The 15,180-nt window shown below is 41.0% G+C and overlaps 1 protein-coding gene across 3 annotated transcripts in view; it reads right to left on the bottom strand.

Moving 5' to 3' along the window:
- The window catches only part of nfixb (nuclear factor I/Xb), a 104,032-nt gene extending 90,084 nt beyond the window's left edge, over positions 1-13,948 (bottom strand). For all 3 annotated transcript variants that reach the window (XM_038984082.1, XM_038984081.1, XM_038984080.1), the window contains exons 1-2: positions 13,805-13,948; positions 9,727-9,762 (exon numbers count right to left, since the gene is read on the bottom strand). In XM_038984082.1, coding sequence (XP_038840010.1) covers positions 9,727-9,762; positions 13,805-13,831 — 63 coding nt within the window. In that variant the 5' untranslated portion in view covers positions 13,832-13,948. The remainder of the gene's footprint in view (positions 1-9,726; positions 9,763-13,804) is intronic.
- Positions 13,949-15,180: the final 1,232 nt, after the last annotated feature.

Genomic DNA, 15,180 nt, shown 5'->3' on the forward strand with positions numbered 1-15,180 from the left:
AGGACAATACAGCTTACTAATGTGCTTTAGGGTTAGGAAGAGTTAGCATTTTACAAGCCACTCTAAATTGCAAGATGTACTGATTACATATAAATATAGACTGAGAAACATGTGAGGAGACAATCATGGCTTGCACAAAAAACTCACACATGCACAAACAGGGAAGCACACTACTCTTGCAGAGTGTTGAACGCTTTGCAATCAAAGAAATAAAGGGGCAATCTAGCACACAATCAAACTAGAGATTTATCCAGCTCTCCTGCCAACAGCCAGGGCCCTCCTCTTTCTGAACAAGGGATGCACTATTGACTAAATTTACCCCCCCCCTCTGTCTTTCTCCATCTCTCATTTTTTTCTCTCTCTCTTCAGTCTTCCCTCTGCCAGTCGGTGAGGCGTGATGCCAACCCTTTCCACAGCCGGGCACACTGCCCTGTCCTTTATGCAAATGCTTTGCCGCCATCCCAAACTCACAACCCCCACTGTCTCACCCTCCATGTCTGTGCCCCCCCCCCCCCCCCCCCCCCACACTCTGTCTCTATGTTTCTATCTCTCTACCATTCTCTCTCACATGAGGAAACTGAGAACCAGCAATTAGACTTTTGCTTCCGAGTCCTCCATGAGGCCTGCTGATCTGCAGTCAGTCACACCTGCACGGTTCTTGAGTAAGGCCAAAACACCCTGTACTTTGTTTTACTACTGCTGAGGGCAAATTACACAATTGGGGGTATGTTTAATAGAGGTGCGGCTCATGGACACTCCTGTAGGTGTGTCTGCAATAGGTCTGATAAAGGACTGCCTCTGCTAAGACAGAGAAAGTGTGTGTGTGTGTGTGTGTGTGTGTGTGTGTGTGTGTGTGTGTGTGTGTGTGTGTGTGTGTGTGTGTGTGTGTGTGTGTGTGTGTGTGTGTGTGTGTGTGAGAGAGAGAGAGAGAGAGAGAGAGAGAGAGAGAGAGAGAGAGAGAGAGAGAGAGAGAGAGAGAGAGAGAGAGAGAGAGAGAGAGAGAGAGAGAGAGAGAGAGAGAGAGAGAGAGAGAGAGAGAGAGAGAGAGGTTAAAAGGGAGGAGACAGACAGAGGGAGGGAAGAGATGAAAATGATTCATGTGATGATATTAAATAGAGCCGCTTCACATAACCCACAGGTACCATTATCTAGCAGTCATTGACGTGATAATGACTCAATTCCCTTTCATCATCCAGGGGAAAGTATGGAAGGTATTTTAATACACAAGACAGGTACTTGTTTGTTTCTTGTTTCATAGATGTAAAACAAGAAAGAAATAATGTTCTCTTTGAGGTTCGAGAAAGTGCATTAATGCGATTAACGTTCAAGCATAATGTCTATATATCTGAAATAAAATGATAACTGTGTAATAATGGTAATATCGTCATCATTGTCGTTGATGCGGTGAACCAAACATGAGATTAGAACCCCAGACGTGCTTCATGGTTAGTCCCAGTGACAGACAGGTAGACAGAGAGGGTTAATCAACCAGTAGAGAGACTGAAGGAAGAGCCTCCTTCATGTCAGCAAAGTTAAGCTTCCTCTGCTGCCGTCCCCTCTAGAGCGGAAGAACGTTGAGGATGCCGACAATGAGGGCCGGGGTCCACATACGCCGGACACAGCCCCACACAGCACAGGAAAGCAACTCAGGCTAACACAAACACTCACAGAGACACACCACTGTCTGGTCTCCTTGTGTGGCCTGTTCATGGAGTATACCTACATGGACATACTGTGTAGGCGCTCACTGCATCAGAGCATACCCCTTATATTTACATGAACCAACTGACAACAAATAAAACTTAAGCAAAAAAGCTAATGTTACTAAACTGAATTTGTGTGGGGCTGAACTAATATACAGATGAATTGTATTCATGCCAATGTCAACCAAAGAAATCCTCATAAAGTCTTCTGGTCAATGAATGTGAAGATGATGACTCATTTATTCTGTGTTTATAAGCCTGTGCCACATAATACAAGGAAAAGCCGCCAGATAACCAAATGCATAGACTTCTTAAAGCAGAATAAGTTAGCAATAAACATTGAGAAAAAAGGCTATCCAATGGTAAACTTGCCTTGTGTCATACAATGGCAGCTCTGATTTTCTGAGTCCGCATAAACAAATAAATAAAATAGGAGGTGGGTGATGTTCTGGGGAGTGAGAGACATGAACACTGTTTTCCTATTGGTAAACGCTACTGCCCACATCCCTTTCCCTTCTTCCTGTAGAGACTTCCTTGTGTTCAATTACTGTAATAACGTTTCAGCAACCTTCCAGTGCTAGTACATGATGGAGGTGATAAAAAACAAAGAGGGAACAATGTTTTATTTTTTTCCCTAGCCTGCTGTACAGAAAAGTTGCACCTGAAAGACATGTTAGTTCTGTGTGCCTTTACAGTATCTGTCTGCCTGTATCAACAAGAGCATGATAACAGTGATATCCTGATTAATCTCCAGCTCCAACACATTATGGGCAGAGGACAAGAGGTCAGATATGTTAAAATGACCTCAATCAAAACCCCAACTAGTTTTACTAGGCGTAATACAGAAAGTGCTCCTCATTCTCATAAGAGATCCCGGAGCAGACTCCAAATAAAACAAAGCTTTTATACTCCAATATCATGATAGTTTGTAATTAAACTATCAAACTAAACCCAATCCTAGACCAATGAAAAGCAGACCGTCTGTGTGGTGGAGGGAAATGAATGAGGCCTTTTCTTTAAGAGTGGAGATCAGAACTCCTAACTCTGGGATTTTGTGCTGTTGTCTTTCTCCCCCTGGAGGGAGTAATTAGGTTATGGAAGACAACTGCAGCATTGTTTTAACAGTGGAGGGATTGTACCGACCAAAGTCCCACCAGCGACATGCTTCTCTCTCTCACAACAAAAAATGTCAGATGGATTCGGAGGAGGCAGACATCTTTCTGGTGGCTGTTTTTGGTTGGAGTTGGGTTCTGTCTGTTTGTGCAGAGCCACTGTTAGGGAGGGTATCCCATGTATCCACTAACTTGGCAACAGAAACAGTTCCTAACTAGAGTAATATGGTTATGATGCATTCACATTCCTTCCAGTACCCTAGGAAATACAATACGCTTATATCGTCTGTTTTAATCACACTCCGCTTCCAAGGAGAGAATACAACCAGCCATGGCTATAAAGAGTCTTTCTCAAATATACATAGAGCTCAGTTACAGTAAATATGCACCGTATTGATTGATGGGGGGGGGTTGGGGGATCGAACAAATCACATTGGTTAAAAGAACGGCTTGGAGCGCTAACCGACCTACTGTATTGCCCAAACACAGACTCTCTTCTCCTTGATTGTTTTTACATCGAGCAGTTGCTGCTGCAAATGTTTTAGATTTTAAAGATGGATCAACATTGCCCTTGAATGCTCATTGAAACATGTACTTTAATCACTCAGGCTCAAACATGTTCTATGCAAATGTAACGGCTTTAAGAACGTGCCGTAAGCTCACTCCACGGCTAGCTTGAAATGTCGTGGAAGGAGCCATTAAATTGGAACCTTTTGAGTGGCTCAACCCTTTGGAGCATTGTCAATGGCGGTCACGTGTGTTGTGAAGCAGAGGATCACTGGTTCGAACCCAGTATGGGACAGCGGAGGAAGCTAAGCTGTTAGCAGCACATTGACCCCGGTTACACAGTCAAACATACACACAGCTAACTCAAGCAAATCCTACAGAACAGATCAACTACAGACATGTCTTTTGGTCAGGAGCTCTTCCATCTAGTCTAAAGATGATGAACATAAATCTTTAACTTAAAACCCCATTATAATGTACACCTCTGCAACCGCCTAAGCCATTCCTACTTTATCATACATTTTAGTAGCATGACCGGGACATACAGGGAATTGCGGTCCCCACAAGAGTCCTAACTCCAAGTCGGGAACTATCCTTATTTGGGTAATGGAAAAGACACGACATGACAAATGAAAACAAACGTGTAGGGATTTGATGTAGATATTCAACACCATTTGATGGTCCATCATGTCTAGACTTGACAGTCCCCATAATATGCTGCAGATGGCAAAAAGTAACTTAACTGATGACGATAATGATATGTGTTTGGGTTTTACAAGGTTATTCTCAAGACATCCTGTGCCAAAAAGACTGACATAAACTTGACACTTTAGACAGGGGTTGTAGTTTTTCCTCATTCTCTTTTCAACAAAGCACTAAAAACTGAGACCATGACAAGAGCACATTGTTTCTCCATTCAGATCACGAGTGGTCACATGAGAAAGTGCTTTAAAAGAAATGATACCTCAAGCAAGCAGACATCTTATTAAGTATGAGAAAGGGCTGATCAAGGAGCAATGCAACGCTGGTGTTCTAAACTCCTGCATATGTTTGAAGGAGAAGCTTTTTCCCACTTTGTGAAAACATAGTGCGAGTTGGGACACAGTTCCTTGAGCTACAACAGTGATGTCATGAAGTCCCCCATTGAACCTGGTGGTGACATATGTAGGCTTGACCTTGTTTTTCTTCATGCATTGTTGTTACATACAATCTGTATTTTTGACAAAAATAAACTTCATGTGACGTGATTGTCTGGCTGTAGCCTACTTAACGTAAACCTAAGTATTGCACATTTAAAAATTAAAAATAAATCGCTGAAGGGGGATAACATTTTCCACTCAAATTGAAAGGTTTCCATGTCAAAAGCAACACTCTGGCTTGAAGTCATTTTCAAAGCCCCAACAGTGAAGTTTTTTTTTCAGCTCTTGAAATAAGGTTACAAGCGCTTTGTTACAGCTTGACTTGAGGGTTTGTTAGCATCCAAACGTCAATGCTCCTCCACCCGTCCCCAAGACAGGAAAACTCCTTCCCTCCAAGTTTAACCCATTAAATGCTCCATTTAACCCGATGTAGATCATTCTCATTCCTGATGAAAATAAGTAAGCAAAACATATTGTTTTCTCCGATGTACACTTTTAATTATAAAGTGATCATTTTCAGATTGGTAATCTTATCGAGGATCAGAGTTTTAGGTTCCAACTCACGGCTGCATTCATCACACCCTAGGCTAGAAAAACAAACAAAACCGATTCTATTTCAACACACTAACTCAATGAGGTATAACAAACAGGAAACACGATTAAAGTAGTGTCATTAATTGAGCCAAAACCCACAAATCAACTTTCACCTTGATTCACCTGCTCATCAGAAAGAGTTGCAAAATGGCAACATTACATGAGAACAATATGTGACGTCATTGGGTGACGTCTTCACTCTACAACTACCCTAAACTACCCCCCCCAACCACTCCCCACATTGGTTGTTGTGAGATGAGGTATTTTGCAGTTGTTTGCTAATGTACATAATTGTCTCTTCAGCCACAGCCAGGTGCAGGGAGAAGTGCTAATGCAGTATGTTTCCACAGTCAGATTTGGGGGAGGTTAGGGAGTGAAGTGCCATATGGGTTAGGAGTCAGTCGAGGAGTTGGCACACATGGTACGCTGGCAACACAACAGCCCCCCTCCACCCCACCAACACCACCTCCCCAATCATCACTCTGGTCTAGTGGTGCTGGCTGTGATTTTGACGGTCGGCACCAGACTGACAAGGGAGAGTCAAGAATGCACACCTGCGCCTCGTGCTTAAGTGTGTGCAGGTGTGGGAAGTGTTTGAGCGTGTGTGTTTGCCGGTGTATGTGTCCATTAATGCATAATGCATAAAGCCTGAGAGAGTTTGAATGTGCATGTACGTGTGTCTGTTTTCACTCACATACTGTACATATGTGTTTTGGATGGGTGTGTTAAAATAGATGTGGAGATATTACCGATTCAGAGGTAAGATTGTGCCATATTTGTGTGAGCTTGTGCATGCTTGGTTATGAGTGTGTTTGTGTCTGGTAGGGAGAGAGAGCGAGCAAGAGGGAGGCAGAGGGATAGATAGAGCTCAGATTTCATACAGATGAATCCAGCAGCAATGTAATGAGGGGTCTATATATTTAGATCAGTGGGAGTTGAGGTCAGAGACCAGACTGCGGTCCCCACCTCCATTACAAACAACAGGCCCCTACTGTAGTGACCTTCAGTGGGGTGTCAATGAGCAGCAGCAGCTCTCTGCTGCTGACCTGTGACATGCCAAAACAATGGATCTTCATGCTCTTTCTCATATTACCAATCACACACTTGATGTGAAGTTTATGCTCCGTATGAGACAAACAAACCCAAAACATTTTGAGGTATTTGATATTAAAAGCACATCCACCTGTTTTTATAAATCACTTATGAATCAATTACAACACTACTACTGATAGACTTGGGACACAGGAGTCTACATTTCCATCTAGAACAGACTCCCTCAGTGTTGTTAAGCTCCATACAATCCCCTCAATTCTGAATTGTGTGGCACTTTTCAATTCAAACACTGCCATTACACCCCACTACAAACCTAGTGGTGTGACAGAGTGCTAGTGGGTGAGGTCTGCATATCTCACCGATGCCCTCTGAGATAGGGCCCATCAGGCAAAAACACTAGGACTTATCATCTCCCCCACACTAACACTCCACAGGGGATGGGTAGAGAACAGAGAGAATGTTGCATGGTGAGAAATAAATGGCAAAGGAAATAAGAACAACATACTGTAGACCTTTTCAACTGTCAAAACAACAACACGTTCTAGCTACCACACCATGGCATGTCTATCTCTGCAAACCCAAGCTGCCACACCCTCTCTTACACAAATACCACCATCCTCACCATATCCTCTCACTCCCAGACAAACTCGTTGTCAGACAGCCAGTGGTCTAAATACTAGATAATAGGTGATAATAGGTGCTCCACTCTTTAGATTCATGACTAATCATGGAAAGCACATACTGTACCAACGTGTCAGTCCATCCCATGCAGCTGCCTTATTGCCCACAGCTCCGACAGAGCTGTGGGCTGGGATCCTTCCCTCCTTCCCTCTGTTGATTTGTATGGGAAAGCCTCATTTTCACTTTAGCCCCTTCTCTCTCCCAGATTGTACAGAAGTATTTGTGTGTGCCTATGTATATTCTAGCTCAATTATGTCATTTGTGCTTGTGTGTGTGTGTGTTCTGTAGCCATGGCAACAGCACAACATATCAGCGACCACGGAACCGCACTGGGGCTAAAGGCATTGCCAGGGTTCTGCCAAAGCATAATCCATGCCAGGGGTGACATGAGCGAAGGGAAAGGCAGGAGGGTGGAGACGGCAGTGCGGCGCATGCACGCGCGCGCACACACACACACACCACTCTCTCTGCACACACACTGGATATCCTCCTATTCTTCTTGGCTGGAGACTCCCATGGCAATAGCAATAGGAATCCATTCTCCATGGATGCTAGGACAGCTGTGCAGATACTGAATGAGACTCAGTTGGTTTGGGCTTTTCTGCATGCAGCTTGAGATAAAAACTACATGGTACTTAATTCAAATCTATATTCCCTCTTGCCAAAATACATCCAATTCATCCAGTCTTTGTCTTCCCCATCACACAGTGTACTGAATTCTACATAAAATAGACAGACATTTTTGGGAGATACAACAGTGCCCCCATCATGGACTTACAAAGTCTGATGGAAAATGTTCCAAAAACATTTATCAACAAAACCTTGAAATGTCCTTTAAATATTCTTGATATGTTCATTAAATGTTAACAAGTCGGGGCATCTCTAGGTCCAGGACACAGTACCTCCTCCCTGAGGAATAGATAACAGCACCAGCCACCAGCCAGCCCATATCTGTGATTACAGAGACCAGGGCTTTGCCACCTCATTGTTTATGGCTGTTTGAATTTGCCAACTCCCACAACCACCAACCAACCACCAAAGGAGACTTGAGGCCGCCGGTGGTGGTGGTGGCCTGGTAGGAATGAATAAGTAAAGGGAACACAGTGTCCTTGTGAGCGTCTGGCATTGTGGCCTGCCGGTGTCCCCATTACATGATGGGAAAAGAGCCACCCGCTGCCACGAGACACCTACAAGGCCATTGGGGGACTCCGGTTTCACCGTAACTCCAACCTTCAACTAGGGATAGAGGAGGAGAACATAATAAAGTTCACATGTCCATTAAATTCATTACTGACTTGGGCTGTCTGGAACACAGGGGTTATTTTTCTACTGGCTCACTCCAATGGCTATATTCCACACCAATCAGAAAAGCACTATCAGACTACATACATTCTTTGGATCATTCTGATTGGCTTTACTGCAGGGCAGGGGGCTTGCTCTCCGCACAACTGAACTCAAGCACAGTAATATTATAATTCAATATGTCCGCCATAGAAATTCTATAAAAGGCATGAAAGCCTAATTTTCTTCCCACTGAAATTCTGTTTTTGCTCCATAGATTAACCACAGTCAGTGCTGTCCGAGTGCCTCTTAAAAATCAGTATAAAACATCATTACCATTCAGCCTAAAACATGTGGATCCTGTAACACAGGCTAATCCAGTGATAACCACACAGCGGCCTAATCGCATTCGGACGTAGGACGGAAGGTTCTGGTGTGTTTATGTGTGTTTGTGTGTGTGTGTGTGTGTGTGTGTGTGTGTGTGTGTGTGTGTGTGTGTGTGTGTGTGTGTGTGTGTGTGTGTGTGTGTGTGTGTGTGTGTGTGTGTGTGTGTGTGTGTGTGTGTGGTTGGGGAGTGCATGGGGCTGTTTGTATGAGTGTGTATCTTTACTTCAAAAAATCCAACATTTCTGTTTATTCAGACTGTGGTTCCATCAGATTTTAATCCCCTGAACAGCTGTTCCAACTCATTTTCCAGGCCTGGGGAGAAAGAGGGGAGAGGACAGGAGGAGGGGGGAGAGGAGGGGTGAGGAGAGGTTAGAGGAGGGGAGGGGTGAGGAGAGGTTGGAAGGAGACGGGTGAGGAGAGTAGGACTAACAGAGGCACTTAGGCCTAACATAATTTAGGGCAGTTGATTAAGCCACAAATGTAGGCATGAAGGTAATTAAGACAAAGGTGAATTATTTAATGATCTGCAATACAAAGATGACTTGCAACAAGAAATATGTTCCTTAGGACTAAATTGTTTAAAAATTCTACAAATATCTATTTAGTCTTTCTGTCTCAAATATGCATGCAAATAATGGGTTAATGATAAAACATTTTGGGTTTGCCACTCAAGGGTTAATTGCATGAAAATGGGAAAAGCAAGATACATTTTCAAGGCAACAAGTTTGCAAATTTTAGATGACATCATGAAATTATGTGTCTTACTTTTGCTAAACATTAGGCCTATCTGCTTGAATAGACGGCTAGTAGGCTACTTTCAGCCAATCGGTGCTGCGGGGCTACAAACTGCAGAAATTAGGCCCATAACGAAACTGTATTAAATAGCCATCTTGTTCTTTCTCCGCAGTTAACTTTTGGTTTATGTATGTTAAGCTTTTTAAACAACTTAGTGGGACTTTAGGCCGACAGCAAAAGTGATTGACTAGAAGTGAGTTGCCTAAAAAAACTGGCCAATATATTTTTGGGCCTTGTGCCTATACCTTGACTGCTTTTCAACCAAGTCCGAACGTGTGGGAAATACATTTAGCAAATTATGCTTCCTTTCAATAAGATGAATGGTTAAGGTAAACGAACGTTTTTTAATTTTTAGTATTTAAAAAAAATAAGTAATATGGGCTACAACAACATATGGTAACAATGCCTAATAAAATGTATATAACACACATTAAAATATATATGCCTTAAAATAAATAATAGGGCAACACTTACCACTAATGGATTGTTTAGAAGGTGAGTAGTGCAATACTTTAGTGTCGCGAGGGTGTTAAGAGGTGTGAAAAGCATTCCCGCGCAGGGGTCACCGTCCCGCGAGCAGGAGAGCAAAGAGAAGAGGATGTTAAAATGTCGTACGAGTAAGAATAGTATAGGGTGATCACATTTCATTTATTGTATAAACTTGTGAGCATAAACAAAATCATTAGCATAAAGTGGCTTAGGCAAATGCGAAAAGAAAATGGTTATGACCTGGTGGCTTTATGGGAACAAGCCAAGCATGCCATGCTTCCGTGTTATAGCCTAACAATAGTCTATGCCTAATAATGACTATAACAACAACATTAACAATGTCATTTGTATTTTTCAATATCACAGATACTCCACTGTGTAGAGAAGAAAGGTGTTGAATTCTGCTTTACTGATCTAATCTGCTTGATTATTCGTACCTATGACATAAATGAAAAAGCCCTACACTCTTACAAAAAAAGGGTTCCCAAAAGGGTTATTCGGATGTCCCCATAGGATAATATTTTTTTGGTTCCAGGTAAAACTATTTTGGGTTCCATGTAGAATCCTCTGTGGAAAGCGTTCTAAATGCAACTCAAAGGTACCTGGAACCAGAAGGGTTCTTCAAAGGGTTCTCGACAGCCGAATAACCCTTTTAGGTTCTAGATAGCACCTTTTTTTTCTAAGGGTGTAGTGCTGCAAGACTGGAAAAGGCAACGCTATTCCGATAATGGTGTCTAAAAACTCAGTCAATAGCCTATATCAGCCAGTCACACAACACGGTGAATTTGGTATAGTCTATTTCCATACCTACTGTAGATAACTTTGGTATGGGCTTACATTCTAATGTTTATAACATCATAAAACATGTATGCTTACTATAAACAACACACGAATAAAGTATATCCGGACCTCTGAATGCTTTCCATAATTTGCCTCTATTACACCCCATCCATCTCGCCACTCTCCAGAAAGGCTTTTACCACTGTTAATAATTTATTCGATTGTTTATATTGTGTTGCCATATCCGAGGTCCACACTCGTTTTTTAATTATTAACCTTAATTAAATAAACAAAAATGTGAGTCTACATCTGCAGACAAGAGGTACATCAGAAGTGAAGGGAATACAGGAGGCTTGGGCTGGGCAGAGAGGCGCAAGCTCCACGCACGCTGGACGAGTGCAATGCACAAAGCTGTTCTCTTGTTGAATATCTCCCTAAAATGCATGCACATACCAAACGCTATACAGTCAGTGTATAACTTTTAATAATATATTTATATAGTTTATCCAGTCCAAAGGATTTAGCCTATAGGCCTTCTTCTGCATATGAGCAGCACGTGCGGAATGTGCAGTCAGTTATGTTGCCAATTCATTTTAATTAACGGACAAAAAAATCTCTGGCTCTATGCAAGCTTCATTTTCTTTTCATACTGCCGTATAACCGCTTTAGTAAAAATATTACATTTATCAATTCCAGAAACCCTGTAAATAAATATGCATTAGCAAATTAAGATATATGTGTATAGGACTACCAAAATCTCAATGCTAAACTGTTGGAGAGAAAAGTTCGAGCCTACATAGAGATTCCTCTCTGTGCATCTGATAAAGTCCCATTCCATCATTTTTAAATATGTGGGCCTAAGACACTCTCTTCCAATATATATCCACTTCTAAAAAAGTATTCAAATCAGCTTTGTCCTGCTTCTGTCAATCAGGGAGTAGAACAGAGAACAACATGTGATCATTCTACAGTTTTAAATGGAAACAGACTACTGGCCGTGCCCGCAACTGAGAAAAACACCCTCTCTGCTTCTGTAACAGGAGTCAGAGGCATGGAAGTAAAATTGTTTTAATAAAACACTGTAAAATCAGGAATTAATTACACATCACACAGGCCTTGGCAGTCTACTGTCCAGTGAAACCAAGGGATAAACAAGTTTGCTTTATAGGAATAGATTTCCAACAGTTATGCCACTGGTTAGGAGAGTCATAGAATTGCAGATAATATCAACAACCATTCTATTTTGGACCCAGAAAAAGGCATGGCTTTTTAAAGAATCCATAAACTAACCAAAAATATACACAGAAATGCAAAGAAAGAAGAAAAGCAGACCACTAAAATGTTTTTGCAAAACCAGGAATATATTAATGCAGAGAGTTAAATGATGGGTGCCTCACGATTCAGTTTAGGCCAAGGAACTTTTATAGGTTTATATTATGTGGATTTATATTGCTAAAATATGTTAAATATTTCAGTCAGTGGGCTCAAAACCCCCTGTTGTATGTCACATTTATCTGTGAACATATACTGTTGACAGTACAACTTCAAGCAGAGCTTTCTCTGGTGCTTCCCTCCAAGTTACTTTGCCAAGCTAAGGAAACTTCCAGTTCCAAGAGTAATGATATTGCACATAAGTCATAAATGAATAGTTACTGAACCTCATATATTTAGGGTTCTTGGGTCCAAAAAAGTTAAGCAATGATGTGTGACATTTGGTCATTTTAGAATGGAGCCTGACCTTAAATCACTGTTCATTTGACAGAGAAGTTATTGGACGATTACTAATAGACATGATGTTTTAAACACATCCATAAACTAAATAACTAACTGTTTCAGTTATCTTATGACTGTGCAATGCACTTTTTTGTTACAATCCATTCTATCTCAATCTATCTCTGCAAAAGTTACAACAGGCACTATAATACTTGTTAATACTCTCTTTCCTCCAGGACAAATAGACTATCATTTCATAACATGGAAAAAGAGAAGCTTTATATATATTTTCCAAAAAAACTTGTCTTGAATTCTTGATTTAAAAAAAGATCATGTAGATTCTGAAACTGTTACCTGATCAACTCTCCAGTTTTAACAAATACAAAATATCAAGACAGATTTAACATTTAATGAGCATATTGAACAGTAATTTATTTAGTTATATTATATAGCAAGAGATTCTATATTGCTTTACAAAAGTACGTTTTATTTGGGTAGGACCTTATCAATTACCAATTAGTGACAATAAGCTGTTCAACTCATAAGCTATTCCTATCTTCCCAACTGTCCTCAGAAATGTGGAATATTGCATGTGGAAGTACCAGAGTAATTCCCTATTGAATATGAGTGAACTTTACAATGTATGGTGTATGTATACCAAAAATACCAGGTTGTAGGGTCTGGACATGCACTGTATAGTTGAAAGTATGTTATACATTAAGGGAAAAGCAGCACAGAGTAAAACATCAGAGGTAGGTTTCTTATTCAAAGTTATGGAATATTTATTGGCTGTAAATTCTGGGATGGTTGTTTTTCTATGAACATAAATGGTCAAGAGTTTATAATAGCAGATTAAATACAGCATTTGTGCTAGGTACAGTGGACCAGAGTCGCTAAAATAAGTTAATATCAACTAGGCATGACCAGAATCTTGAAAATAATCCTTATGGCGCATATATGCAGTGAGATACTCGTGCGTAAAATAGTCTATACATTATATTCCCGACCATTTACTTTCACTAAATAGGTACGTTATATTAATCAGAATCGAGCACGGTTGACAAGTGTAGGCTACTGTAGAACTGGCGGCAGCACACACCGACCTAAAGTCCTCGACTGTCACAGATTCAACCGTTAGCGGATAAAGCTTTTTTGACGGCCACGCTTCCACATGTAGCCTCTCTCACTGCCAAGCGTTTGCGAGATCAACATTTTGGAAAATGTCAATGTAAGATCATCACATGTAACACTAAACTTCAAGTCCAGTTTTCTACACTCACTCCTTTCTCCTCCTCCACTTCTCCCCTCCTTTTATATTAAATAGATTCGGGAGGAGCGCCATTTTCTCTACAAAACCATGTGTAATGAAACGCATAAGAAAGCCCTGCGAAGAAATGCCATCTAAGAAGAAAAAGTGTCAGAGATACAAGGTAAATGCTATCAGAAAGGAACAGAGAGTAACAAATAAACTCAAATTCAACTATTACATAGTTGCAAATGGTGGGAGCACTAATCCACCCCGCAACACCGACTGTATACTAAGCAATAACAATGAAATAATGGCATTTACCTGTGTCAAGCAGTACGGGGAGTACATGGTTATTTTTAGAAATGAAAATTGGAGAGCTTATTTAAGTTGGATGGAAGTTCGCTGTAGTGCTGCATTGCAATCGCTCGCCGTCCTGTTTCGCTCACTCCATGCTGTACTGTAACCCCGCCTAGAAGGCTGAAAGTGAAAGCTTACACAAACTTTTGGGGAAAAAAAGTTTTGTCTCCCACCCTCTTTCACCGATTCTCCTGTCGTGCGCACTGATATTTTTTGGGGGGATTGATCAGGGGCGACGGTGTTTGCAACATAATATCATTAACATGAATCTCTCAACTTCGTAAATCATGCGGTGGCAAACTTCTGCTTAATCCGGTCGTTTCAGCTCATACTCAGTAACCATGCATAATGACAATACACCGCTCTTTTTCTTTAGGGTAACAAATATGTTATTACGAGGGTTAAATGAATAGGAACGCCGAATGCGTAATATCCAGCGTTTTATCCGTACGACGTGTAGAGTAGACTATATCCTAAACGAGAAGGTAAAATGCTTTACAGAAGGTCCGCCAGTCTGAGCATTGTATTTTGCAATGAGCTAAACATTTGCTATAGCTACGATGTGATTTTGTTTTGATGTGTTTTCTATTGAATATTATTATAGGCTTATTAGGCCTACCAGTTAGTAAAGTCCATGCAATCATAAGAATATGATTGCTGTAAGGTCAAAGGTGATGCTTCATATGGGGCCTATGGCCGACAATAAAGACATATAATGTTGATAAATAATGACTTGATATTAAGAGATTGACTTAAAATATTGGAAATGTCATTTGTTTTCCATCAGAGAAACGAGAAGGTAGACGAAATATTTAATGAGATTGGAAATGAACGAAACTGGGGTCTTGGTCGGGATTCATTTTATCTAGACCCATGTAAAATTTACTCTAGCGATGTAAATGAATGGGTTTACCTACAATAGTATGACATTGTTATTACACTACAGTTACACTGCCTCTGCATAAATTAGTTTGTGAAACAAATGTAAAAAATATTTGTCAGTGTTCTGCAAGTTTTGTGTTACTTCTATTGGTTTCTGCCCCCTGATACAAAGGCCCTTTCAGCATCTTGACTGAATTTCAGTGCACACTTCCATCCCAGGCCGACGTACAAGTAAGACATTTAATTGCAGAGTGTATAGAACACTATCAGACATCAGATCCAGACTGAAACCTGTAAAGGCGGCTACAATTGAAACAGCAGAGCCACACTGTTGGTCTGGCTTGGGACATTTACTACAATGAAGTTGACTTGAAAATGAAAAACAGCCCAACCTGAGGACTGCTTGATATCAAATCAAATCAAATCAAATCTTATTTGTCACATACACATGGTTAGCA

Source organism: Salvelinus namaycush, chromosome 3 (genome assembly GCF_016432855.1).
Source record: "Salvelinus namaycush isolate Seneca chromosome 3, SaNama_1.0, whole genome shotgun sequence".
NCBI classification, from domain to species: domain Eukaryota; kingdom Metazoa; phylum Chordata; class Actinopteri; order Salmoniformes; family Salmonidae; genus Salvelinus; species Salvelinus namaycush.